We start from the raw sequence: 27,901 nt of genomic DNA on the forward strand, positions 1-27,901 counted from the left end.
TCCTCCCTCCCTTCCCTCTCCAAAAATAAATAAATAAATCTTAAAAAAAAAAGTACAGACGTTTTTGTGGGCACGCGAGGGAGGAGGCAGGAGTTCTGACTGGGAATCTTCTCAGGAGCAGAAAGTCTTGGAGCCGGGCGGGACGTGGGGAGGGGCCCAGCTGAGGGAGCCCCGGGGGTGGGGGGGGGCGGGGAGGAGGAGAGGGGCGCCTGCCGGGAGCCCGGAGCAGGGAGGGAGAGGGAAGCAGACGCGGGGTAACAGGTGTGGATGGGAAAGGGGGGCCGTCATAAACCATAGACTCCTCACGGGGCAGGTCACGCTGGGCAGGCACACCCGGCACCTGGCACTTCTGCAGCGGCAGCCCCGGCCCCTGCTCTCACGCCCCCCGCTCACACCCCTCAGAAACGCCAGGAGCGATGCCCCTCTCAGACAAGGCCACCCTCGGGAGAGCACGGGACCTCGCTAACTGCCCTCCGGTCCGACCCCCACGCCCCCGCCCTCTCCCACCTCCATGGAATCGTCCTTATGTTTCCTCATTAACTCCCCGTGCACCAAAGAAATGGCAAAACTCGTTCTCCAGAGCCTCTGGGATCTCGCTCCCCAGCAGGGCTCGTCGGCGTTGGCCCAGATACACTCGCACAACTCCCGCGCCAGTCTGGACCGTTCTTGCACCGACACGGGGGTCAGGAAAGCCGGCGCTGCACACACGCACCCCCAGAACCCTTGTCCCCCGGGCCCCGCGCAGTAGCTGCTGCTGTCACTCCCCACGAACACACAAGGGAGCTGGGGCACGGGGAAGGTAAGTCACCTGCCGAGGTCTCGGCTGGCACATGGCCCGCCACCTGGTGAGGGTCCGACCCCAGAGTCCCGGCGCTCGGCCACTGTGCCTGCCCGCAGGGAAGGGGGGTGCGGCGGTCAGCTCGGGCCGCAGGGAGCAGGTTCCCCCGCCCGGTGGCTCAGACGGCGGAGGAAAATTAGCGTCCCCCACTGCTGGGGGCTGCAGCCCAGGGCGGAGGTGCTGGCCGGTCCGGGCCCTCCTGAGGCTGCGCTCCGTAGCTGGCGGACGGCCCCTTCTCTGCGCGTCCCCACGGGGTCTTCCCTGCGCTCGAGGTCACGCCTGCTGACCACTCAGGTCTCCTCTTCTGACGAGGACACCAGTTGGAGGGACTTAGGGCCCAGCCTAACGACCTCGTGTTAACGGCCTCCTTCAAGGCCCCGTCTCCAAACACAGTCACGTGCCGAGGCGCCGCGGGCGAGGGCTTCCACGCGGGGACTTGGGGGCACCGGTCAGCCCCACGCAGCGGGGAAGCACAGTCGAGGGGTGAGGCGGCCGCGGTCTCGCCTTTGGCCACAGAGCCAGGCAGGCTTTGGGCTGTACTGCTGGGGCGGGGGGGTGTCGCCGTGGTGTCTGCGAGGAGGGCAGACCCGGGCTGTGGCCCTCGAGTTCGGCTGCCTGTTGGAATCACCTGAAGATGTTTTTTAAAAAAAAGCCCAGTGTCCCTCCTGCACCCAAAACGAATCACACAGGGCTGGCCGGGGTGCTGCTACCAGGTAGGCACCTGTAATTTGTGAGGCTGCTGGGGGGTTCGAACACGCGGCCCAGAGCGAGGGCCGCTCCCTCGGAGGGAGGACGGCCTGGGAGCCGGGGTGCCTGGGCGGACGGGGCGTGAAGCCGGGCGGGAAGCTGTGTCGGGGGACGCAGCTGCTGCACCGCCTGCCCGGGCAGGTCGCTCAGGCGACCCGTCCAAAGGGGAGTGGCGCTCGGCTCCGGGAGGTCACGCGGGATTTAGGAGGTCATTCCAGGACTCGGAAGGTCATTCCGTTTGACACCCTCGTTGCCCGGATGGGAGCGTGGTGCCCAGAGCTGTGGTGACTTCTGGGGCCAAACCAGCCCGCGGTGCCCAGGAAGCCACCAGGAGGGCAGTCCCCGGTGGGCGCCTTCCTGCGGGGCCAGCTGCGAGGACACCCTCGTCCCCGGGGCCCTCGGCTTTCAGGCTGGGTGGAGGCCGCCCAGTCACCTCGAAAACCAGCCGCTGGAGGGCCGGTCCTGGTGGCCCCCGCGCCCACAGGGAGCTCTGGAGACTCGGCCAGCTCGGGGGGGGGGGGTCCAGCGGGGCAGGCGAATTCTCATCCCGGAGGAATCGGCTTTAGGAGGATCTGAGACAGCCTGGGGTGCGAGGCACACTGATCGCACGGGGACGCAAGAGACGGCCTGAGCCCGTGACCTGCCCCTTCCCGGCAACTGCCCGGGGGTGCCAGGCCCCTGCCTCCTCGGGGCCTCTGTTCCGGCGGGCGAGGGCAGCACACGGGACACGAGCCCCCACACACCACGGCTGGGGGGCTACGACCGCGATGACTCACCATCCCACGACGAGGAATTCCCGTGTGCGTTCACCTGAGAGACGGTGCCTCCCCGCCCAGGGGTCTGCGCAGGGCCCCGGCCACACGCGCAGGGGGACAGACCGCGGTGACGTGTCCTTTCCCCTGCAGCCCCGGCGGGGAGGCAGGACGAGCCCGTGGAACGAGAGGGCACCCCAGGGTGCCCACCCACAGACCCTTCCTGAGCAGCCCCCACGGCGAGGCCCCGGGACGCCAGGCCGACTGAGGGGAGGTTTGGTGGGCGTGGTGACAAAGCGCACCCAGGGGTGCTGACCGGTGCCGGCAGGCGCTTCGCTGTTGACATGTCGGTCTCAACAGGGTCCGGCCTGGCCCCCGAGGAGCTCACGGTCGCATCGGCAGTGGGCGTGTCCACGTGTCTAGGTGGGAGTCTGGCTACTCGGGCGTGCGTGTGACAAGTAACTAGGACTTCAACAAGGACCCGAGTGGCTGCCTCCACGGGGCGGGACAGGCGGCAGCGAAAGGAAGGGTGAGGGTGGGCACGTCCAGCCAGGCCCCCAGCAGCTTCAGCTGGACACGGGAACCCGGGGGACAGCGGGGAGGTCTGGCTGGCTCACCCGAGAGGAAGGTGGGGTTCCGTGGCCCTGAGCCCGCACACCACCTCCCGTGGGCCCTGGAGGGGGGCGGGCTCCGGGCTGAGCCACAGACCAGCACCACAGTGACAGGGTCCACCTCCACGCTGTCCACCCGCCCCTCACATGTCCCCACCGTGCGGGGCCTGGACACCACAGCGGGGCCAGCGGGTCGCGTGGCCTTTCCCATCCGTGGCCTGGAGGTCAGAGGAGGCCGTTCTCGAGAGGGCCTGTGGGAGTCCCCCGGGCGGCAGAGGCCCGGCTTGCGCCGAGGGTCAGCACTGTGACGAGAAAGTTGGCCGCCGGGTCCAGGAGGGGCCCAGCCGGACGCACCACCTCTCCGAGCATCAGTGGTCCCGCCCACGGCACCCGCACCTGCACCTGCCACGCGTCCTGGTGCTGGAAACCGTGAAGGTTTTTAGATGACAGCAGCCACCTACTGGAGGTCCGGTCACCGACTCTTCCTCGGCTTCCCGGGGAAGTGACGGCTGCATAGGTGTAAGTGGGGGGGCGGGGGGGGGCGCAGGGGCTGCGCACGGCAGGAGCTGCACTCAGGGCCTTGCCGACCGACTGGGGGTCCTGGTCTTTATCCCACGGGGAGTGGGGCCCCGGCCGGTGTTCATTCAGCAGGACCTCTGGTCCTGAGCCTGGCCCTCTGCCCACGGTGGCACAAGGGGCTGGCAGAGGGGCGGGGACCATGGGGCGTCCTCACGGGAGGGGCAGGTGGAGGAACTCTTTCCCCACCACGGCCTCCGCCTGCCACGCCTCGGGCCTAGAGCCCCTCCCCCGAAGTCCGAGTGCCCGTTCCTTCCTTCTCTGCGGCCAGGTCTCCTCCGGTCCACGCCGCCTCTCCCGAGAGGCCTTCCCCGGCCACCCTGCCTGCCACAGCCCGCCCCTCGGGCACCCCATCCCACCCACCACTCGCTGAGAGGACACGCTTGTGTCTGCTCGGGCGGCCCCCCGCCCCCCCGCCCCCACTGCCGCAGCCCAGTCTCCCAGTGCCGCCGTTCTCCACCACCACTCTCGGGAACAAACAGGGGCTGGTTGCTGGGAGACACGGGCAGGCCGCACCCCTCCTGGCCTCAGGGGCGACGTCCAAGCTTTCGACACAGCGGGGGATGGTGTGGGGAGGGGGAGGGGGGCAGGGTGGGGTGGGGGTTCCTACCACAGACCACCTCAGTCAGGGGCTGCTACCGAGGATTCAGACCGTGGGGGCCTCCCCGCAGGGGCCCTCCGAACTCCAGGGTGACGGCGCAGGGAGGAGAGGGCACCCTGGCCCTGCCCCTCGGCCGGCCGGGGAGGGCTGCGGGGCGGGGCCGGCGCTCTGCTGGAGGCTGGGCACACGGAGTGGGGGGCCCGAAGCTCTGGACTCTGGGGGCAGCCCAGTGTGCACGGGGGTGTGGGAGAGAAGGGACTCTCGTCTGAGCATGCTGGGGTGGCTGCTCGGGAGACGGCGCTTTGGGCCGCACCGCAGTGACGCATGCATGGTTGCAGGAAGAAAGAAAAGAGAAAGGAAAGAAAGGAAGGAGCGCGCTTCTGGCATGTTTGGGGCTGAATGTTCCGTCTCTGCTGGCCGGAGAACACACAGCCTCAGGATGCAGGGACGACACGTGAAGGGCCGGGGGGTCGACCCCCGTGAGTCAACGTGCCCGTCGGGTTTGTGGCGGAGCACGGCGCGGGCCTGCCCACACCGCCACGGGCACGGCGTCGCACGGCCTGGCGCGGTCCCCTCGCCCTGCTGGCCTCCCCGCCGCCGGCCTGCCCGTGAGGCAGGGGCAGCCTCTCCCCTCCCGCCAGGGGTGTGCAGACTGGGCTGTGGCCCTAAGTCCGAGTGCTGGGTGCGCTCGGGGAGCAGGGAGGGGTGGCAAAGGCTGCTGCCCCCACGCAGGGGCCCCTGGCAAGGCACAGCAAGGGACCTGGCCCGGGCACGCGCGGAGGAGCCGGCTGGAAGGGACGGGGAAGCTGTCCGAGGTCTCTCCGCAACCCCAAGTCTGCAACACCCGCCTTCTGAAGGGCCCCCCCAAAACGCACACAACCAGCGAGCGCTCGGGTTCCACGCAAGAAGGCAAGGAGCGAGTCGAGTGGGCGCCGCGAGGCTCACCCACGGGCACCGACGCCCGCCCTCCGGCAGCAACGGCAGGGTGCTGTCACTCGCCGGCCCTCCCTGGGTAAGCGGGGACCCCGAGCACGCCGAGGGCGAGGGGCCGGGCCGCCCCCACACACGTCCTATGGGCAGAGCTGGGGCTCGGAGCCCTGCTCCCGACTCAGCTGACTGCCCCCTGGCCCACGGCCTGGCCGGAGGCAGCTCTGCACCCGCCCCACCCCCGCGCTGCCCCTTGCAGGAAAACAGCGTGTTCCGGATTTTTAAGAGGAATGGGGTCAAGCATGACAGTGAACTTGTGGACAAGCCGTTACTGGGTTTCGCTGGCAGAGGCGGGAACCGATAGAGAAGCTGCAGCAGCAGCACGCCGGCTGGGCAGGGGCGCTCCTGGCGGGCCTGCGTCTCTGGAGAGGCCACCGCCTGCCGTTGGGGTCGGGAGGGACAGGCGGCTGGAGAGTGCGGGCCGCGTCCCGGGCTGTGCCCTGGGGAGCGGAGTGGCAGCGACATCGGAAATCCCTCCCAGAGGTGAGGGAGGCAGTCGGCGGCGGCCGGCACAGGCAGGGCCGGTCCCCTCCACACAGACAGTGGACGGTGCGAGCGGCCGGCCGGGGAGCCCGGGGCCGCCTTGAGGAGGGAGCTGCAGCTCCCAGGCCCTCCACGACCTCAGCTCCAGAGCACAGGGCTGCGGCCCACGGCCCGAGACCTCAGCTGCAGGCAGGGGCCTGCGCCCCCAGACACCGCCCCACACTTCCCCGGGGTGGGACCGGGAACGCGGCGAACAGGAGCAGCGTGCCTGCGTGCCTGCGTGCGTGCGTGCGTGTGTGGGACAGGGGCCGGAGGGGAAGGGGCATCGAGCCCTCTGACACGAGTGCCACGGCTTCCTTGATGAAACACGGCAGATCCCAGCGGCTTCCCCGTCCCGGGGCGGCCAGAAGCGGCGGCATCCGGAGATCTGTCCGACCTTAAGAACGTGACGGCGCTTCCTCTTCTAGGCTGGCGGCAGCCTCTGACCCCGAGCGCCAGGCCGATCTGGAACCAGCCGCTGTCGCCTCTGTCAGGGTCTTCCAGGGAGTGACACTGATCTGCTGGCTGTCCCCCCGTGACCCCACCGCTCACCCCGCGGTTACCAGGCTGCAGAGAGGGAGGCAGGCAGGCCAGTCCCCGCTGACCCCCGACTCGGTCTGCCCGCCGGCCTGTCTCTCTCTTCCTCAGCCTGTTACCACCTACAGCAACACTACGGCTTAGCAGCGCGGTGCCCCGACAAGATTTTGTAGCAGATTCTCAGGTTTTACAAATGACACCTTAAGTTGTTGTGACTCAACTTATAGCACTGAAAAACGCCTGGAGACGTCTCCATGGGGAGCGGCACACCTCCCCGAGAGGCCCCCGAAACCTTCGGCCGGCGCGCCCGCGCCTGGGACCCACCGTGGCCGTGGGAGCCCGGGGCTCGCGTGCGGTGTGGTTCCTCAAGGAAGGCCCGAGCGCGCTCCGGCGGAGGCGAGACGCTCACACCCGGCCAGGGTGATCTTTGACCCCGCTATTTTCCCCTATCCCTCCAGGTCTAACAGATCAGGTCTGTCGAAGGCACTGCTTTTTCCATGCATTTTGGGGGGGCCTGCTGGCATTCAATGTCGTTTCTATAAAAATCCTCTTGGGGCCTTTTGGAACTAAAAAGAATGAATGGGATTGACTCAGTTTCTGCTCGAACAAAAAAAAAAATGAACATTCACGTTCTCTCAGAAATGCCTTTCAGTTCGCCAGGAAGCAGGGCTGATTCATCAGGCCCACGGTGCAACCGGGACCTGAGAGTGCTCCCCCAGCCCACGCTGCGGGGGGACCTGGCGGGGCGACGGTGGCGATGCCCCGGCACCCCGGGTCCGAGCGCAGGGCACTGTGCTTTGGGGAGCCCACCTCCCCAAGGACGATGGGGAGGCCAGGACCTGGGACTCGGCCACCCAACCCACACGACCCGCGTGCCAGGCAATCCCACCCTGCACCAGTCTGAACCACACGGAACTGCGGTCTTTTAGGTGAGAAACAGGATATCGGCAATTTCAAATGGTTTAAGTGGCTGCTTGGAGGGTTTTCCCGCCACCGGTTTCAGAGGACGAGGGACCCCAGGTCCACCCGCCACAGGAGCCGGGGTCTGCGGCCCCCTTCCGGAAGCGGGCTGGGAGCCAGGTTTCGCCGTATCTGCGAGGTGTGACGCTCTAACTCACTGGGGACCGGACTCCTGCTGCAGACCAGCGTCTCCCAGACGCCGGCTGGCGCAGAGGCAGCGGGGGCCGGCGGGCCTCCGCCTCCCCTTCCACGCCCAGGCGCTGCCCCCGTGGGGAGGGGCGGGGCCTCGGGAAAGCTGTCAAACCACCGAGAAGGGTGCTCACACCGCTCTCGGCGCGTCCACGCACAGAGGCAAACGCTTCCCCCCAGACAAGTCGATGCCAGTGATGAAACTCACCCATTTAATGACCCGTGGACAAACCGCTGAAGGTGACAGAATACAGACGTCTTTACGCTTTGGGGCCGAAGGTGATACCCTGTACTTAACTGGAAGATGCTTCCTCTCCCTTTGACTCGGTTTAACCCGATTCCCCGGTAACATGACTGCGGTCCCTTAACCAGACCGACCCGCAGAGCGTGCAAAGAACACCCGAAGAGTGAGATCAGGTTTGAAACGCACGGGTGAGGTCCCGGGACACTTCTCACGCTGCAGACACACGGTGAGCGCGAACTGAATGGCGAGGGCCACTCGACGGTGGTCGCCGAACCACCCGGCAGCCACGGACACGGCGGGCCATTTGGCAGCCCGGGTTTGTCGGCACGGGAGCCCGAGCTCCGGCCAGAGACCCGGCTGCGACGGACACGCGGCGGCCAGACGCCCAGACGCGAGAGGAGCGCTTCGTGAGGGGAGAGAGCGGGTCCTGGGGGTACGCGCCGCGCTGGCGTCACGGCCCCAGAGGCCAGCCGGAGCCCTGCTCTCTCGACAAGGTGCTGCCGGAAGAGGTGTTTGGAGCGTGGCAGCGTGTCACCCACCTTGACGGGCGTGTCCCTCCTGGGCAAACTCAAGGCTGGAGAGGGGACACTGGCTCTCACAGGCGAAGGGCTCCCGGGCCAGAGGTGGGGCTTCGGCCCCGATCGGCGCTCCCCAGGAGTGGGTGGGGGCAGGGAGAGAGAGCTCTGCCCAGCGCTGGCCTCTGCGCGGCATCTCCACCACAGTGGCCGCTCTCCGTCCCGGCCTCACTGGGCCCCTGCTTGCCCCACAGCAGGCCTCAGCTTCAATGTCCCCACCCCGGGGAAGGGTCTCCGATGTCTCCCCACACCTCCCGCCCCCGCCCCCCGCCCCGGCTCCGGACGTCTCCCGGCGAGGATGTGTCTCCTCACCTCACACACACACACACCACGCACACTCACATGGCCTCGGCTTCCTGCTGGTTCTCCCCTGACCCTGAACTCCGCGAGGCCAGGGACCTTGTCTCCACCGAGCGGCAGCGGAGCACGGGCGAGCAAAGCCCACGGGCGGAGGGGCGCCGCAGCAGTGCCGTGAGCGTGGACACTGGGTCACTCCCGCCCAGGCGACAAGCCTGCGGTGTGCGAGGCGGAGACGGAGACGGAGACGGAGACGGAGGGTGGACGCCCGCGTGGAGAGCGTGAAGGTCCCCAGGGTTACCCCCAGTTTCTGGACGTCCCACAGACACTCAGTGCATCTCTGGAAAGACACTTTGAGTCCAGTCGCACGCCTACCGATGATAAATGCCGAGAGCCCCGGGAGACAGGTGCCCGCCAGGTTGGGTGGTGGTTCTGTCCTTCAGACCCGGGACTCTAAGGGGCAGCAGTTTACCCAGGGGCCCGGGAGGGTGGCAGCCGGGTGGGAGGCAGGGCCGTCGGAGGAGACTCGGCGAGGGCCTGCTGGCGTCTGCGTCTCAGGGAGCAGAGGGGCATCACCGACACGGGGCGGCAGGCCACCCGCTGGCACCCGGTCTGCGTGGCGTGGCGTCCCGTCCCGTCCCCACGGCCAGGTTCCCGCCCAAGAACACAGAGACATTCCGTCTAACTTTTATATGAAGAATTTAATTATCTATACACGTAACTAATTCAAAAGTCGGATTACAGTTGTTAAAGCCGCAGGTTTGTATATTTATATATTTTACATTCGTATCCATGAAAACAGGGGAAGCACGGGTGAGCACAGAGGAGCAGCCCCCCGGGACCGCGCGGGGGTGGGGGGGCCCACACAGCCAGCCCAGGGCCTCTGGAGGGAGGGGCGGGAAAACAGGCCACTACAGGTCAGAACGTCGTCGTGAGCACTGCTGGGCTGCGCCCGGGCTCCCCGCCCCACCTCCGGCGCTGTCAGAGACGGGCGTTTTTATTGAGAGTGTCCGGCTCGGGTTTCAGAGACACACGGGGCTTCAGCTACAACACCGCTAACACATACACAGACCATGAGCTCCATTTCATATTAATCTGCAGGAATTCCACAGTCTAGTTAAAAAATGTAAACATTGGAAATTAATTGCAGGGAGGCTTCTATACATTCTTTCTTGTCAAGGAAATCGCTTGTTCAGAACATGCCGTTCCATGGAAAGGAACTGGAGGGACACACCAGGGAACAGAGACCAGGAAGAGGCTGTATATATAGATTGTTGCTCTGAGCGACCCCGATGGTACTGTCCGCTGATTGATGGTATGAAAACACGCAAAATTTAAACCCCAAACAGAAAATACCAACTCAACCAGATAAATCTGAGACTGGACACACAGGTGCTTTCTCGTGTGGCTACAAGGTCACTGTGCAAGGTCAAGCGGATGCGGCGTGACCAGCCCGTCGTGCAGGGTCGTCGCTTGCGCCACGGGAGGAGCCGACCTCGTGTGCGCAGGCGTGCGGGGCGTGTTACTACGTGCTCAGCGAGGTGCATCTGGAACACACCAACAGGCAGCAGCGCCCCCTGTTGACCGGGCCGCGCCTGCACGCCTGTGCACAGACCCGCGGGCCCCTCTGCGCGCCGGGCGGGCAACGGCCGGGCCTCGCGACTGAGCTGGTGACACCGGGGAAAGTGAAAAAAAAAAAAAAACACATCAAGTCTCAGATTTATGGACAACTGGAACATTTTTAACAGCACATGCAGCATTCCTTGATAGTGGGTCTTTTTGCAAAACCAAAACAGCAAAGAAGTAATGCATTTCTTTATTTATTTTATTAAAAGGCTAAAATGTGTGTTTAAAAATAATTTTAAAACTATGGAAAGCACCTGTGCAGAGGTGGGGGGCGTCAATTTGAGTCACTAGGAAAAGCCACAAAAGGACCCACTACCCTGTGTGTTTTGTAATTTTTGCTTCTATCTCTGCAAGTAATAGTTCAGCATTGCCATCACGTGCGACTAAGGTAAAATGAGGTAAACTGCTTTGCAGTGAGTTCTTCTACTCAGAAGGCAGTAGGTGATCATGCTGGAAGTCACATGATCAAGGCTGCATCTCCCATCATCCCTCTGGGCAGTGATATGGGATAGTGGGTCTCTTTGAGGACTTTCAAGCCTGAGGGGGGGATGGACAACATATGATTCCTAGAAAAAGGAGGAAAACAACACATAAGCAAAACAAAACAATGAGCAAAATCCAAGCTAGGAAAATGAGTCAGGCGTGTAAACAGCATGGTGCCAAAATGATTAAAAAAAAAAAAAAGGGAGGGAAGGGAGGGAGGGGACATGCCACAGAAGGAATGAAAACAAAAACAAAAACAAAAACAAAAACAAAAAACAACCCCACAAGGTAAAGTCTCGCGCTACAGAAGGTCTTCAAAGAGACCGCGGACGCAGCAACGGCCTCGCTTCGCGCTCTGCGAACGGGGCTCGGCCGACGCAGAGCGACGCCGCACCTTTCACCGTCAGAGAGCAGGGGTGGGGGCGCGGGGCCCCCGGGCACTTACATTGCTGGCTCGGGTCCGTGTCGGTGGTCAGCTTCACGTAGTTGGACGGGAAGAGCCCCACCTGCCCGCTGGCCTCTCCCTTCCACCAGTCGGGGTCCTCCCGGTTGAGGACGTTGATGATCTGGCCCTTGCTGAAGGCCAGCTCGTCGTCGTTCTGGGCGGTGTAGTCGTACATCCCGATCACCTGGCACACTGCGGGAGACGGGGCCGGTGAGCGGCCGCGCTCCGCCCGGCACGCGGGGCGGGACGGGGCGGGGCAGGGCAGGGCAGGGCAGGCAGCTGGGGCGCCAGACACTCTCGCGCATTATCTCTGTCTTTTCCGCAGTGGACCGAGTTAGGGTGCTCGGGCGGCTTTGTGCAGTGTGGGCGAAAAAGGAAGACGAGAGCCCTGGCTGGCGTAGCTCAGTGGACTGAGCGCGGGCTGTGAACCAAAGTGTCTCAGGTTCGATTCCCAGCCAGGGCACATGCCTGGGTTGCAGGCCACAGCCCCCAGCAACTGCACATGGATGTTTGTCTCTCTCTCTCTTTCTCCCTCCCTTCCTGCTCTAAAAATAAATAAATAAAATCTTAAAAAAAAAAGAAAGAAAAAAAAAGAAACAGGAAGATGAAGAATTCAAAACCAAGACATCGGCATAATTTCACACCAAGCCTTCAGTTTTTATAATATCTTCCTCTTTTCATGTTTACTTGTCAGCAGAAAACTCACAGTGATAGCCGAAAGCTTTCCTGGAGCTGTTTCTATTTGAGAGCAGTGGGGTCCCTTTAACATGCTGACTCAGAGGACTGGCCAGCTGCCCGGACAGCTGTGTGGCGGTGGGGGGGGTCTTGAGGTGAAAGGTAATGCTCATTTGACCTCCAAAAATTCCAGATCTTAGTGAAAAGTAAATCAAGCGTTTTATTCTGCTGTAGACGTATGCCTCAAAATTTCGTCTTAGAGAAAGAAATCCCCACATTCAAGACCAAGTTTTCTTGTCTCATTTCCTACAGAAATTCCTGCCATTTCTACGCTTCAGATGAGGCTGCAGAGTTGGGCTGTGCCTCCACTAACTTTTCATAACTAGCTTGTACGTAGGCTTCGGTGTTTCAAATTTTCCAGCTTCAATCGCCTCAGCAAATTACTGCTGTGGGTGTCACCCAACCCGACGAGGGGGCACGGCCAGGCCTCCCTGAAGGAGCAGGGGCCCAGCGGGCGCCTCCCCCTCCGCCCACACAAAGCCACCGCTCCAGAGGCCCTGCTGGGGCCGGGCAGCAGTCCCGGGGTTTGCCGATCCTTCACTTCTTGCAGAGGCTGCCACGGTTTAATCTTATTTCACTGGGGACGCGTGGCATACACACTGAACCACAGGTGCCGGAACAGAAATTCTGCACTTTCCATAAATGCCACCCTGGAATCGGTGACTTAAAGACCCGAAGCCGAATTCTGCTCCCCTCCCCCCGCCCATCTCAACGTGACCGGAGCCTCTGATTCGGTCTCTCCGATCAGAACGCAGCCAGCCACGGGCTGCGGAGCCCGCCGCCCCTTCAGGTCCTTCGGGGCAGTGATAGCAGCATCCTGCCCAGCGAGCAGAGCCCCCGGATTCACAGGAGATGCCACAGGGGGGTTACTTCGGGCTGAGCACACTGCAACCAGCGGACCCCCGGGGGCCTCCCCCTCAACCTCCTGACTCATGCAGACCCCCGCCATTTGGTTTTAGGAGTCCCTCTTTGTCCCCTCACCCCCCGGCCCAAATCCAAATGTAAACAGCTGGAAGGGAGTCGAGAGAAAACCCTGGCTTTGATGCCACCGCATTCACGACTCTGTCGGGAAGACAGTTCCCACAAGGGCCCCGTTGTCCCCGCGCGGCGAGGCCGCCGGGACGCTCGGTCCCCGTGAAAACACACGCCCAGCACACCCGCCGGGCACAAGAGGCCCCACAGCTGCCGCACACGAAGGCCCGATGACGTCACAGGAAGGACGGGTGAGGGACTAACGGGACAGGCGGGCCGTCTGCACGCGGGGACGGCAAGCCACTCACCTGCCGGGAACACCGTGGGCTTAGGCGGCTCGGTCGGGGTGATTTTGCTTGTTCCAGGGCTTAAGAGTTTCACATAATTCGCGGGGAACCAGCCTATCTGGCGCTTTTTCCCACGTGCCTGGCGAGAGAGAATAACCGCATCCCAGTGTGTACAAGGTCCCGACCCCCTCACGGTGCAGCTCGCTTTGTGACGGGCGTTCACACAAGGCCTGCGCAGACCGGAGGGCAAGCGACACCGACAGTGGACACTATGGATGGCCGCAGCGCGGGCCGGAAGTCCTGCCACAAAATTCAAATCCCGGTGGTTGCCAGCCAGGGGGCCTGACCCGTGCCTGCCTGGGCGGGACGGTTGGACGACAGTTTGGAGCACAAAGCGGTGTGTTCGGGGTGGACCGCCGCTTGCGTCTGAGCCGTCGGTGTCAGGTAACGTCAGACTGTGCCTAATGCCAACGTTATCGTGGGTTTTAGGAATAATAATAATAATAATAATGGCACTAGCATGTACTGAGTGCCTTTTAGGAGCCAGGCCTGTGCAAGCACCTCACACGCATCCATCTGCACGAGTCCAGGAGGATAAAGGTATGACCACGCCCATCTCCCCGAAGAAGGCGAGGCTCGGGAAAGTGAAGGGACAGTCTCAAGGTCGCAGGCTGGCAGTGGCAAGCCAAGATTCACACTCACATCTGCACTCTTCTTTGGATAACAGACAGACAACTGCAGACGCAAGACACGTACACGCACTATGCATAGAACACAAGGAGTCTAAACTTGACATTGTTTGCAAAAACCATCAGGCCTACATGATGGCCACAGGCATTCCTTCTCCTGCACTTGGGTCTAACTCCACACGAGACCCGGTTACAGGGCGCTCACACGCCAGTGCCGCCGGAAGCGGGGCTGCGCACAGCCCAGAGGGGCTTCTGGGCAAGGCGGTGAGCCGAGACCCGCGATCGCGACCCTGCTCTCTGAGAGGAAGCGGGTAGTGTGGACTGGGAGGACCGCTGTGCCTGCCCTTCTGCGCTGCACCCAAAACGGGGGCCCCGACACCCGGTGACCGAAGCCCGTGAGGCCCGGATGTGGCTCTGAACACCCAGGACCCTGCTGCCGGGCCTCACGCCACCCCGGACGGGGAGCCCGAAAGGACGACCCTCTTCCCGTGTCCCTCGTCACGGATGCTCACTGTCCCCACACTCGCTGCCCGACCCAGGGACCCAACCGCTTTGGACACGTCTTCAGAAGAGCCCTAAGCTCTCGAGATCCCGCACCCGGCCGCCAGTCTCTTCCCATCCGAATGCAGGGTTACTTCGCGGTGGAACAGCGGCCCTGCGCGGCTCTGCACACTCAAACCCGGACCGAGCACCTCAAGCAACAGAAAGGACGCCCGCTCACCTGCAGCTCTCCTTCCCACCATCCACCCGGGTTCTTCTTCCGGATCAGGATCAGCTGCCCAGGCGCCAGGGTGAGCTGCTCGGGCCCGGTGGCCGTGTAGGGGGCAATGACCTGGGCGATCTCTGGAAAACAAGACCAGGCGTCAGGGCGCACCGTTCGAGTCGGGGAGCGGCACCCCAAGGAGACACAGCCAGCTGCCCCTGGTCCACATCACCAGAGCCAGCCTACGGGGCTTGTTGTCTGCACGAGGAAGGCTGGCTCGATGGCCCCGCTGTCCATGGCCGACGCAGCACATGCAGCAGCACTCGCGGCCTCAGCCCGCTCTGGGACCCCCTCGTCATCTTTCAGACCCCGCCCCCTTCCCTCCACGGACTGCCCCTCCCACCCCAAATGCTGCACCTTCTGTCCTAGCCCCTCCCCCACTGCCAGGAGCACCCAGGCCAGGGGCTGGGCCCCATTCACCCCCACCGCCCTCTGCCCCGCGGTCGACTCACCAGCAGTTAAGTGAGCAAAGGAAGACGGGAAAAACCAAACTGTTCCTTCAGAAACCACGGGGAGCGAGGTGCTAGCTCGCCTATGCTGCGGCTGACTTAGACTCACCCCGCCCACGAAGCCAGGGTCTGCGGGGCTCACGTTTTGAGGGTGATTCCCGAGCAGCAGGCAGGAATCACGCCCATGGAAGTTTACTGCTTTTCATTTTCAGTTAGAGGAGGAACCCGAAGTTAAGGTGGGAATTTTATGCAAAAACAATTCAGCACAGAGAAAAAATGCACACAGTTCTGTGCTTTCCCCGACGGTTACAAAGGGCATGAGAGAAACGCCAGCAGGACCGCAGACCAGGCTCCGAGAAGCCACGTCTGCCGGCACCGGCCGGGCACGCCGAGACCGAGTCTTCCCTGGTGGGACTCTGGTGCGGCCGCAGGGCTGCTTTCTGAGCTTCTGCAGCAACACGGGGCTCCGGCTCTATTTCTCTCCACCCCCTCCGCCCCCGTGATGTGGGAAGGAAGGAGGGGAGGAGGAGAGGGAGAGGGAGAGGGAGGGAGGGAAGCAGGGAAAGGGGTGAGGGCTGGCTGGGTGGCCCCGCTGGGTGGAGCTCTGTCCCATACACCAGAAGGCTGTGGGTTCCATCCCCAGTCCGGGAGCATACATAGCAGGCAACTGACCGATGTTTCTCCCTCACATAAATTTCTCTCTCTCTCTCAAGTCAATTAAAAAAACCCATGTCCTTGGGTGAGGATTTTTAAACAGCGGTGAAAAGGCCCCATCCTGGAACAGTATTTCCTCCTTCTCTGCAGGTGCAAAGCAGCCCCACTCCCCCGGTCTGCAGCCTGCAGGCCGCCGTGCCCGGCACACCAGACGCTCAGGAGAGCTGGGGGGGCGAGACAGGGCCCGGCTCACACAGGCCGAGGCCCTGCCCCCGGGGCTCTAGAGGGGAAACCTGGGTCGGGCACGAGACTCGGCCCCGGGCCCACCAGGGCCTGGCTCTAGTTTTGGGCCCGGACAAAGTCCCGATCGGCAACCTGTTTGGCCTCACAGGTTCTGCTCCTCGGAGGGCCTGGCATGCACAGCCGGCACTCTGCCCCAACTGTCCCCTCTGCCCTCGGGGTCCCTGAGAAGTTCGCTGCTGCAGTGCAAAGCTGGGCCCGTGCAGGCCCTACGGAATGACAGTCCGGAACGTGGACTCCGCCCAGGCCCAGCGGCGGTCGGAGCCAGGCGGCCCGGCGTCCGAGTCTGACAAAAACCCCGAGACACCCTGAAACCCCACCTTCCCTTGCCAGGTGAGGCCGCATGGGGCGGAGCACCGCACAGACGCACAGACCCCCTCTTGGCCCAGCAGTGCCTCTTCCAACCCGTAATTCCCTCCAACGACCTAGATGAGGAAGATGGGCCTCACAAACACTGCGATTTCACAGCTGCCTCTTCCTTCTCTCTTTCACGCCTCTACTAATGGAACATTTTAAATTTGGAGGGATGACTAGATGACTCTAATTTTGTACCTTCAACGTGTACCTGAGGGACACCACCCAGTGGCCTCTGACTTCACGGAACCCACACTCCGACAACACTCGCTGCTTTTCTGCCCCCGCCGTGCACGGCCGGGGACGGGGCGTGCGCCAGGAAAGCACAAGGGCTTCCCGAGCCCGACCAGACGATGACCAAACCACAGCGGACCCCCACCCCTCTGCCGTCCCGCCGTCCGGCTGGAAATCCCGCTTCGTGACCCGAGAGAGCATGCAGTCTGCGGATGTCGCCTGTCCCTGCGTGTGGAGCCACGGGCACGGGTCGTAACACGTCTACGTGTTATGTACACAACATTAATAGACTCTAAGGAGAGGACCGACTCCAGCCACTCTTAGGGAAGATTCCTTTGTCTTTTTTTTTTTAAGGCTCCTGGCCCTAATAAACACAAACTAGAAGCAACTGTCAATCATACCCAAAACATTGAAAAAGAAGCATCGGGGTTTGTGACTTACCAGGTTTTTTTCCTAAACTCCCTGTTTTCCCAGCAGTTCCAGAGCCCTTAAAACAGAGCAGAAGGTCTCATTTGCACAATGAAGAGTTTTGGTCATGCAGTTTCAACGGTTAGCGGAGACACGAACCCGCCGAGCCCCCGATCCCCGCCCTCTCCTCCTCTCGGGCAGCACAGCAGCACCCCCTGCACCTCCCGACGGGGGGGCGGGGGCACAGATGGGGAAACCGGGACGGAGTACAGACTCCTGCAGCTCCTGCTCTCCTTCCCTGGAGAAAGTAGCAGAGCGGGCGGCCCGGGAGGATCCCGAGGGCTCAGGCGCCGCACGGGCACGTCCTGTCCCCAGGCCCAGTCGGACGGCGCCTCGCTGGGGAGACCGCCGCTCCGCACTGGACGCGCTGTGCCGTCTGCTCAAGCGGGGCATCAGGAGTGTCCACACGGGAAAAGCACAGACACCCATGAGCCCAATGCCCGCGTGTAGCACAGGAAAATACTGGTATTTTCCTAATTTCCTTTAGAGATTTCTTAAAAAAAAAATTGAAAAAACTACAGTGCCAACTCAGATGCCCCTCCCCCATCCCACTGACCCCTTTATTCAGAGGCCGCCGCTCGGCCATGGGTGCTGCCACCGAACTGTGCACCACGTGATCACTGACGTCCTCCATCAGTGCTGGGCGCACACTCGGCAAAAGCAGGACATCGTCCCCCAACTATCCGGTGCCCCACGGGGGGCTGACCTCCCTCACGGACGCCCCTGGAACTCAGACCAGCTGCCGAGAAAGCCAGCAGGGACCTCGGGTCAGCACAGAAGTGGGCAGGGCTGGGCTCGGCTGCTACAGAGCGCTTTGTTCCGAATCTCCACCCCTCCGCCACCATTTCACTGCGAATGAAGTGTTCCGACGAAAACAAACGCCTGAATGAACTTGATGAGAGCTACTGTAAGAATAAAAGCATCTAATCTGCCTACCAGGGAACACAACGGATCGTAGAGCCCCTTTATTTTGGTTACTGAAATGGGATCACCATTTACCGGGGAAGGTTTGAGGTAAAATTTTCCCTCTCGTGATGGTTTCTGAATTAGCGGAGTTACACATACCGTCTCCCCTACAGGCTGCACACCAAAATGAAGGAATACCAGTGAGACGAGATTCCGAATGACCAGGTACCTTCCCAGGACAGGCTGGTGACCTGCCCTGGTTTTTACCCTTGCAAGGTATTTTCTGCACACGCTGAATTCTATGCTCAAGTAGGATGAATGTGCTGACTTTTTTGATTTTTTCATTATAAAATCATGTAGCTAAATGTCCCAAATCTTTACACTGCTAGCTCTTCTGTGGCTAACAATTTAGGAAGCACCTTACAACTCAGATTATCTTTAAAAAATATTATAGTGTATTTATTTTACTTACTGACTTCAGATTCTTAATAAAAAATATAATTTATTAAAATGTAAGTAATGGAGCCCTGGCTGCCGTAGCTCAGTGGATTGAGCTCGGGCTGCCAACCAAAGTGTCGCAGGTTCGATTCCCAGTCAGGGCACATGCCTGGGTTGCAGGCCACGGCCCCCAGCAACCACACATTGATGTTTCTCTCTCTCTCTCTTTCTCCCTCCCTTTCCTCTCTAAAAATAAATAAAATCTTAAAAAAGATTAAAGACATGCAACACTAGATAATTTAAAAAAATAAAAATAAAATGTAAGTAATGGCTTTAGTGTTTTAAGTGATCTAAAAGGTGAAGTCCCCGTAAGAGTTGTCGGGCAGGGTCACAGAGATGGAGTTCAGTTTCGAGCGCCCCCCCCACCCCCCCCCCACCGAACCATCATCTGCGGGACTCTGGCTGGGCCCGCCGGCCGCCGGCCGGGCCTGCAGGGGAGGTGCCCTCCTCCCGGCCTCCGCAGACTCTCCCTGGGAACCGGACTCCTGCACACCGGCCGGTGAGTTTCAGCGAGCTGTTCTCAAGACCACAGCGAAGGAAAACGAAAAAAAAAAAAAAAAACAAAATAACAGTACAGACACTCCCTAAGAAAACGAGCCAAGTGAAAGGAAGCTGTCCCGGGAGGTGATATTCCTGCAGGGGAGGCGAGGAGGCCTCGCTGCCAAGGAGCCCGGGCCTGCGGAGGAGCCCGAGGCGCGCCCTGCCCCGGGCACTCCAGGGAGGGAGGGCTCTGTCCACCCACCCCCCGGCCCCGGGAGTGGCTCTCTGGGTGCTCGGCCGTCTGCTCTCCCGGTGCCCAGGAGGTGTGCGGGGAAGGCGAGCCGACTGTCAGTCCCTGCCGGTTTTACGCACGTGCAAGGCTGTCCCATGACGACACGGACACCCCTTAAACCCTCGCACTCACGTGACACTGGCCACCGTGAGACAGGCCAGGCCCGCGGTCCCATTGAATTTACACCATCCCAGGAGCTCGGTGCACGGAGCGGAATTTTCAGAGCCCCATTTAACAGCAAGGGGGCCATTTCCGATGTATAAGGGCAACAGCGCTTACAACAAATGCAGGCCCTCGTCAGCGGAAACACGCAGGCCCGGCCAAAAGCGGGCCCCTCTCCTGGACCTCACGTCTCTCCACCAGGCAGACGGACACATGGGTTTAGAAACCCTGCCCTGCCAGCCGCCTGGGGCAGCACCGCGAGACGGCTCGCAGGGGCCAGACACCGCGGTGTGTCCGTGCCGAGGGCCCCGGCCCAGTGCCCATGCAGCCTCATCAGGGGCAGGGGCGCTGACCCCCGGCCCCCAGCCAGCTCCGCACAGGAAGGGAGAGGAACCCTGGGCGTCAGCATCCCACACGCGGCCTCCGCCAGCCCGGGGGGCTCTTCGGCTTGGGGGAGGCAGCCCAGGCGCAGCCTGCAGCTCCCAAGGAGTACAAAGGTCCAGGCCATGCTGTGCTGGCCGCCACATTCCAGAACTTAGCAGAACCCGGCCAAGCGCCCCCCCGACCCCTGCCGCCCCGCGCCAGACACCGGAGCCCCCCTGCAAGGAGAAGGACCGCACAGGGAGGGAGGGAGGGAGGGAGGGAGACAGTTAAAGGTGGCTTTACCTCTGCATCCTTAAGCCTCACATAGTTGGAAGGGAAGACTCCGGACTTGTCGCCCACCGTTCCCGTCCACCAGTCACCATCTTTCTTGGTGACCAGAATCACGTCCCCTTGCTGAAAGGTCAAGTCGCCTTGCTCAGAGCTCTCGTAAGTGTACATGGCAATAAATTCTGGTGGGGAGAAACATCGAGACACGGAGAGAGCTGGATTGTTTACAGACACCCCAGACAGCTTTGCGAAAGCAAGTCGAGGAATGAGGAAGGGTGGGTGAGAGCCCTTCAGGAGAAGCCTGGCCGCGGACGACGGAGGGCCAGGACCCCTGGGCTCCGAGCTCCCCGCCGCACGGACACCCTCAGTGGCCGCAGGCAGGGACAGCACTCCCGGAGCGTGTAGTACCGGGGGTGACCTGCAATTCAACATTGTGGCTTCTTTCTGAAGTGGAGATGATGGTGACACTGCCTTGTAACTCGGAGCTACCGGGGACTCTGCTGTGCTGAGCGACCCCCCCTCCCCCCCACCGCCGCCCAGGCCGCTGGGGTGCACCCACGTCTCTGCATTTCCGTTGTGAGGGCGCCAACTCACAGTTTTCGGAAACGTTTAGATACAGTAGCACGTCCTTTATGCAAATTAAATAGGACACATTTCTCATCATTCAAGGGCCTGGACGAAACCTCTGTCCCACTGCGCTGCACCCACAGATGGGAGGAAGCTGTTCGAGCCCCAAGTGAAGACAGCCATCGCTGTGTTACAGGGGCGTCTCTCCGGCACGCCGGGGCCCGGACGGGAGGAGCCGGCCGACGGGAACGGCTGTGCGCGGCCGACCCCCGGAAACGAGCAGGCCCTTCTGAACAGGCTGGGCAGACAGACCAGTTCCTCGCACTGGACTACTCACGTAGCTCGGCCTGAAGAACGAGCGCTAATGCTCTTCGTTGTCTTGAGCATGAAGGGTGGACCTTCCAAAGGAAAGTCTTTTGCACTATGATCAGCTGGTCTGACTGAGACTCGGAGGCCCAGCCACACTCTCAGAAAGACCACTGCACACTAGGCACAGGGTAAAGGGTTTCTTTCTATACTTTTCCTCCACTTTACCCCAAGCCTTTGTATATTTTTTAAAAAGCAGTAAAACACCCCCTTTACCCCCAAAGTTGATTTTCACGATGGGTCCTGTGTGTTTCTCGCTCACACGTCCGCCGCTGGCCCTCGGCGGCGGAGCCCGGTGCCGGCCGACAGGCCGCAGTGTGGCGCGGGGCAGCCCTGCGGCCCCCGGGGCCTGCGCAGCGGCACTCTCGGGGGCTGGAGGGGACGCGAGGGCGAGGGCCCTGCTGCATGTGCTCGCCGGGCAACTCCACACGGGGGACAGCACGCCACCGGGCCACTTGGGCCGCATCAGTGCTGACCCGCAGGCCGCCCGGGCCCCGTGGCAGACACGGGGGACCCAGGTGTGCCCGGGAGGACAGAAGACGCCCCGTCTCCAGCCCCCCGTGCTGGAACGCACACCTGCACGGCTAAACCTGCAGAAGCGACCTCCCGCACAAGGACTCCGAGCCTGGCGGTCGTGACGAGGACGCTCTTCTCCCACTAACGGTCCTCTTCTGATTGCCCAGTATTCTGCCCCCTCCCTCTCCACCGTGCTGGGTGATTTCTTCCTCAGCTCATGTGTGGTGGTGACCTGACATAGTGTTGTTAGCAATCAACACTCTCCCAGTGACCACTGCACTTAAAAGTCACTTTCTCAAAAATGGATCCAAATTTTGAAGTAACTTTCCAAATGCTTGAGAAACTTCCGAGGCAGGAACTCCGCCAACTGGTCTTGGCGGTGCAGCTGGCGTGAGACCCCGAGGAGACCAGAAGGACTGGCGCTCCCTCGTCCAGCCGCGCACACAGCTGTCTGCGGGGGAGGAACTGCCACGTTGTGGCTGCCACCACCAAGACCCTCCCCGTGAGACACATCTAAGCCAGGGCCCTGGCTGTTCCTAAGCCGGTGTTTTAAGAGCTACCCAACTGACAATGTCATTAACCTGGTTTATGGTTTACTTTAAATTTGATTATGTTTACTGCAGTATTAACAAGTAGCTCGTTAATGTCCGTAAATAGCTTTTCTTAGACTCTCCGATGCCAGTGACCTCCCAGCCCCTGCAGACGCCAGCAATCATCCCTAGCATTTCTAATATGTCAGTCACTTCAAAGTGGATGCGATAAATGCCGACTGAGATTAAAATTCCACTCTCCTCTACTGCCCACTGTGACTCGTGCACGTGGTTCATCTGTGACCCAGTTGTCGAGGCCCCGGGCGTCGAGGCCTCTGCACAAGTCTCGGAGCATGCCCCTTCGCCCACACTGCTGCCGGGGCGGCTCCAGCAGTGCCCCTGGGGTGAGGCGAGGAGGAAACCAAGTGGCAGACATCCACGGACCTTTCTCCTACAAACTGTAGACACATGATTTCACAGCCCTTGTAACGACTGCTAACTGAGAGGGTAGTTATCGTGCCCGCTGTCCCGGAGAGGAGGTGAGAGCGTGACCGGAAGCTCAGGCTGAGGAGGGGAGGGGGCGAAGGCTCAGCCCTCGGGGCTCCGGTGTGACGTCACCGGGCAGAACACACCGGACCGGGGTGGGCAGTCCTAACGGGCCTTACGTGGTGCTGGCTGCGTGTGCCGTTTAAAAGAGCTTTTGCTTGGTTCTCCTAACGGTGGATACAAAAAATCACTAGGGTGGTAAGAATGTATAAAGAGAACTAGGCTAAGACTGTTATGGTGGTAACAGACAGAAATGGATGCCACAAAATGCTGGATTTGTTTAGCGATGGAAAGGTTTTACAGTGATACCTACACGTTTTTAAAAGTTTTACATGTACAATCCCTCTTGAAAAAGTCACTTTGTTACCGTGAGTCTGAGATATCATTAAACCTAATCCTTGCCATCTCCATGGAAACAACTGTTTTCATTAGGCAGGGTTTCCAAGGACCACAGCAACCTCGCGATGGCTCACAGACTCCCCACGACGGTCTGTCTTCACACCGTCACGCAGGGCCCGGGGAGAGTCGCTGCACAGACGGGCAGACGCCTGCCGGAGCAAACACGGTCAGACCGGGACTCGGCAGCCCGGCCGGCGCGGGCAGCACGCTCCGATCGCCGCCACACTCACGGCTGTCTGTTCACGACGTGAGGTTTCTGCCAGTGGAGCCTGACAAACGGTGGTCGGGCTCAAATGGTGGTCAGGCTCATTCACAAGCCCGTGCCACCTGCTGGGGCATGCGCGGTCCTTAGGGCCATGTCGTGAAGCAAAGTCCAGGAAGCAGGGCAACCAGTGATTTGTACGATAAACACTCAAGATGGGGTTTTTGGGCCTAACTTATCTGGGGTGGCTGTTTCCACGGAACCCAGACACTGAACTTCTGTCTCACCGGGGCAGTGCAGATGACGCTGGGGTCCCTCTGACAGCTCGACTGGGCTGTGAGTTACCATTTCAGGACAAAATCCTGATCTGTGTCAGTCAAAGGACGGCCATGTCTACAATTTGGCCATCGAGATGCTCAGAAAACTTGATCCTCAGTGTCTCTGATGGGACTCTCTCAAAAGTCAAGGCTCATATCAAATATAATTAGGAAATTCAGGTTTTATGATTAATATGTCTGACACTATTTTGAAAGTTTCTGTAAGTCCTTCAACTTTGTGAAGAGCTACACTTCCATTTTACCGTGGAGTTTAAATACTGAACACAAATCAACGCAGTCCCTTTTCAAGTGACACCCAATCTCGGTTCAAACACTCTGTTTGTACCACGTGACTTCTGCGACCCCTTTAAAGAACACAATTTGCGTCCGGATCTCACCTTCTCCCGAGACGGCCGGCTTGCCTGCTGGGGAAGCCACCCTCTTTAGACTGGCAGGGCTTTCGGAAGAGCCAGAATCCATGCTGAAAGAGGGGAGGGGAAAGGGTTTTAATGTTTATCTTCAAAGAATACAGTACAAATGATACTGATTTTTCCTTTTTTTTTTTTACAACTGCTTAACGTTTAAGACTCTGAACACTCTACAGCTGAGACACACAGTGAGGGCCCGGGGCACGCCCCGCACGCCCACGGCCCCGTCTCTCGGTGCCGACTCGGGTCGCCTTCCAAGCAAGACCGAGAGGCTCGGGCAGTGTCTGTGCTATTTTTCTCCTCCTAAAGCTCCCAGTTTGTTTGGAACATCTGCGGGACTGGCATGGTTAGACAACAATCTTGTTAAGGTTTCCCGGGATAAGGCTCCTAATGGAAAAGATAATTCTCTCTCCCAACCGCTTCCCCACAGGCTCTGGGCCCCTGAGTATTCACGCACGTCCGGGGCACCGGTGAGGGCTGAGCCTAAGGAGACGGGCATAGCTGCCCACCACGCCACCGGAATGTTCCAAGTCTCAGAGAACCCCCTCTTGCAGGAGTCAATGACAAACAAGATTTACAGGCGTCCACCAGGGAAGATAAACGAGCACGGACTTGTGAGAGGCTGCACCCCTGTTCACATGCGCCCTGATGCTGCGGTTAGAAGACCCGGAAGACACAAGAACCCTACAACCCCCGTCTGAATCAGAACCATGCAAACAACAATTTAATGTCTACCACTGTTTCCCTGTAAGAGAAGCAGACAAACGCAGAAGTACCTTGTCGATTTCCTTACGGGCCCTGAAATGAGCTTCACGTAAGACTTGGGGAACCACCCCTTCTGACCTTGAACTTCTCCAAACCACCACATGTCTTGCTGTTCAAGGACGGTGATGACATCGTTCTTGTTAAAGTTCAAATGGTTGTCTTTCTTGGCTCTCCAGGGGTACAGGGCTTGCGCCTGGAGCCCCTCCACCTTCTCGCCCTTGTGTGGGACGACAGAAAGGAGCGCTCGTTACGGTGTGGTCGGTGGTGGTTGAGGCGACGCACACGCACGCCGGCGCCTCCACTCCCGCGAGCCCCCGCGGGCGGGCGCACACCGCCGAGGCCCCCCCGCCGCACAGCAGCGCGGGCTGCAGACGCCACGGCTGCTCAGGAACGGCTCCTTTTCTGAGGCGGTGTCGAGGCCTGCCAGCCCATTCACAAGGCCACCGTCGGGCCACCTGGAACTCTCTGCTTCAACGAACCAGGGGCCCCTTCGCTCGGCTGCACGCGGCTGTGTGCCTTTTACATTTTAAAGGTTCTATTCGAACTCCCACGTTGCCCGGGGCACCCCCCTCCATTTCCAGCCCGACACGGACGTTCAGCTGGAGGCTCACGCTGGAGGAGCACTCTCGTGGCGGCCCGGAGGACGAGGAGCGGCGGGAGAGACGCAGGGCACAGCGCTGCCCGCCCCACTTCCCGCTCGGGGGAGAGCACACGTCTGCTCGGCCCGAGGCCGCCGCAGCCCCTGCTGTGTGGGCAACCACGCGCCAGACGGCATGGGGGTACCAACGCGAACGCAATGCCAACTCTGGCTGCCCCAAATAACTCAGGATAAAACTCTTTATTAGCCGCCAAGCACTACGAAAGGGGATGGTATGATACCATTAGCAAAGAACTCACAATTAATGGGGAAGAGGGTAAGGAAACAACTATAACCACCACCTGGCAGAGGGAATACACCAGAGAGGCTCCAGCTACTCGGGGGGCGGAGGGGGTGGGCAGGGGGCTGCAGGGCGGAGAAGAAAGCCGGAGGGGCTCTGTCCCACAGCAGCAGGAGCCGCTTCCTACGGGGGTGTGGGGCGATGAAGGGGCGGCCGGGCCTTGGAGGAGAGGGAGGATCTGAGGGCCAGGGCTCCGGAGGAAGGGCCTGCAGGCTGTGGGCCAGGCTCGCGCAAAGGGCCCGCGGGGAGGAGCACCGTCGGGGGGTGGGGGGTGCGTGCAGCCTAGTTCACGGAGGGGTGCAGGGGGAGATGAGGCTGGAAAGGCAGGGCGAGGCATTCATTGCCTTTTTAAAGGCTGTCACACAGAACCACTCAAAAAAGAACAGGTCGGTTTTCAGTAGTATATTGCATAAATGGATGGGAACGGGATAACGCCCAGAGACAAGCTCATTCAGAACTGGTCTGTATTTGCCTTCCAAGACGTTTGCACACCCGACACTTACGACTGCGCCTGATACACTGAGAACTCAGGACAGGCCAACTCATTCCAGCACCCACATGGGTAACGTCCACATCCCGCTCTGTACGGTTCTCACCTCCTTAATAACCCTGTTTCCCCGTCAGCTGGACTCCTTCAGACCCTCGGAGCCGAGACGGTTTCTCTGAACTTCCAGCGCCCCCAGAAGCGCCGCTTCCTCACCCCGACTCTCCTCCCTCACCCTCGGGGGAGCCTCAGGAGCCGCCCCGCCCCGCCAGGGCTCCCCCAGCTCTGCGCTGTCTGATCCTGATCTGCTCGGCCACTCCCACTGCTCCCCTGGCAGCGTTTCACCTGCACCCTTGGTGCGACTGCGGAACCCCGCCCCCCGATGAGTCCCGCCTAGGCTCGTCCTGTCCGTCTTCCCCCGTGACGTGCCTGGATAACCCAGCGGGGGTCAGGCAGGCAGAGCTGGGACTCGGTTTAAATCCCAGGTCTGTCACCTACGAACTGTGTGACTGCGGTAACTATTTAATCTTGCTAGGCCTCCCTCTCTGCATCTATAAAACAGAGATACTTTCTTTAAAAGGTTGTCAAGAAAGTTGAACAAGGCCTCCCCGCCCCCCCACGCCCGTGGCCTTCACTACACTGTCTCGAGCCCCAGACTGGGAAGGGTCACCGGAGAGAGCTGATCGATGTGCGAGGACCAGTCACAGGCTCAGGCCCAACTCGGCCCAGCAGCCCCGCCCTGCTCCCCACTGGGCTGGACAGCACACGGCCTGCAGCCCTCGGCCCTCCCAACATGCTGCCAGGGGCGCGGCCTCCACGGCTTTCCATCCTGCTTCTCCCTCCAACCCCTCTCCTCCCGCCCTCCCCCAGAAGAAAAAGCCTTTTTATCCGTGGTTTCATGTGTGTGTTTGCACCTCACACCCACTACATTGTCCTCCTCCTTCCTCGCCGTTCCTCTGTGTGGCCACCTCGTTTCGTCTTCACCCTCTGCGGTCTGCTTTGTCGTGCCGGGAACCGGCCCTCGATTACGCCAGCACCACCCCCTCCTCCTCCCTGAGGCCTCGGGACCCAACGGGGACCCGCGCTGGCTGCACAGCTGGGACGGACACCATGGAAAGGACGCCTGTCCGAAGCGCCTCTTCCCCCGGCGCACAGAGCGCACATGCTCCCCTAGCTCCCACCTTCCCCTTCTTCCCCCCTGCTCTGAGCACCTCCCACGCCCCCTTCGGTCTGATCCACGTCCAGACGGGACCCCGGGTGTCCCACTCTCACCTTGACCTTAACACGTCTGACACCCCCTCCTCCCTCCACTGAAAACCGGCTTCTCCTTCTCCCTCCCCCGTTTCTCTCGAAGATCGAGTCTGCTTCTCAGTCGCAGACCCCTCTCCTCTCCGGGGCTCCCTCGGGCGCCGTGACCCACCCCCCTTCACTGCGGGCCTGTCCCCCTCCGTCCACAGGAATCTGCCCAGAGCCCTCGCCTAGCCTGGCGGCTCCCCGACCAGAAGCCAGCCCTGCACCCCCTCCCCCCGGGCCCGCTGGATGGCCATCTGCTCGTTTGGTTTGACCGTCTGTTTACAGAAATGTCACTCCTGTATCTTCACTGCAGCAGTGAAACCAGAAGTATTTGGAAAAGCCACCCCAACTCCTTCTGAAGTCACCCTTTCTCACGGGGCACCGGAGAGCTTCCCGTTAACCCACCGTCCGTCTGGTTCCTGATAAACACTCGGTGGCCCGGCCCAGGGGACCACCCGAGATTCTCCCTGAACACACCGGGTTCCCGGCCCCACGGCCCCTCCCACGGTGCGGGCTGTCGGGTCTGCCAGCCCTCTCCTCTCCACCCCCAGCAAACTCTCCCCCATTGCTCGGGACGTGGTGCAAACGCCACTGCCTCAGTGACCACGCTGCCCTGCACGTGCCCGGCAGGAGAGGCCCCCCTCCCCCGCTGTTCACGCCACAGTC

The 27,901-nt window shown here is 61.0% G+C and overlaps 1 protein-coding gene across 5 annotated transcripts in view; it reads right to left on the reverse strand.

Annotated features, from left to right (window-relative positions):
* Positions 1 to 27,901, reverse strand: part of ITSN1 (intersectin 1) — a 174,836-nt gene that overhangs the window by 27,120 nt on the left and 119,815 nt on the right. For 3 of the 5 annotated variants that reach the window (XM_045852348.1, XM_045852349.1, XM_045852350.1), the window contains exons 22-28: positions 24,532 to 24,737; positions 23,726 to 23,808; positions 19,900 to 20,066; positions 16,869 to 16,914; positions 14,395 to 14,516; positions 13,006 to 13,123; positions 10,991 to 11,182 (exon numbers count right to left, since the gene is read on the reverse strand). In XM_045852348.1, the coding sequence (XP_045708304.1) occupies positions 10,991 to 11,182; positions 13,006 to 13,123; positions 14,395 to 14,516; positions 16,869 to 16,914; positions 19,900 to 20,066; positions 23,726 to 23,808; positions 24,532 to 24,737 (934 nt within the window). Of the gene's footprint in view, positions 1 to 9,118; positions 10,104 to 10,243; positions 10,629 to 10,990; positions 11,183 to 13,005; positions 13,124 to 14,394; positions 14,517 to 16,868; positions 16,915 to 19,899; positions 20,067 to 23,725; positions 23,809 to 24,531; positions 24,738 to 27,901 lie in introns of those variants that run through there. The other 2 variants (XM_045852351.1, XM_045852353.1) reach the window with 2 other exon arrangements.

This window comes from Phyllostomus hastatus, unplaced genomic scaffold (genome assembly GCF_019186645.2).
Source record: "Phyllostomus hastatus isolate PE091 unplaced genomic scaffold, TTU_PhHast_1.1 phas_contig_948, whole genome shotgun sequence".
Taxonomy (NCBI): Eukaryota; Metazoa; Chordata; class Mammalia; order Chiroptera; family Phyllostomidae; genus Phyllostomus; species Phyllostomus hastatus.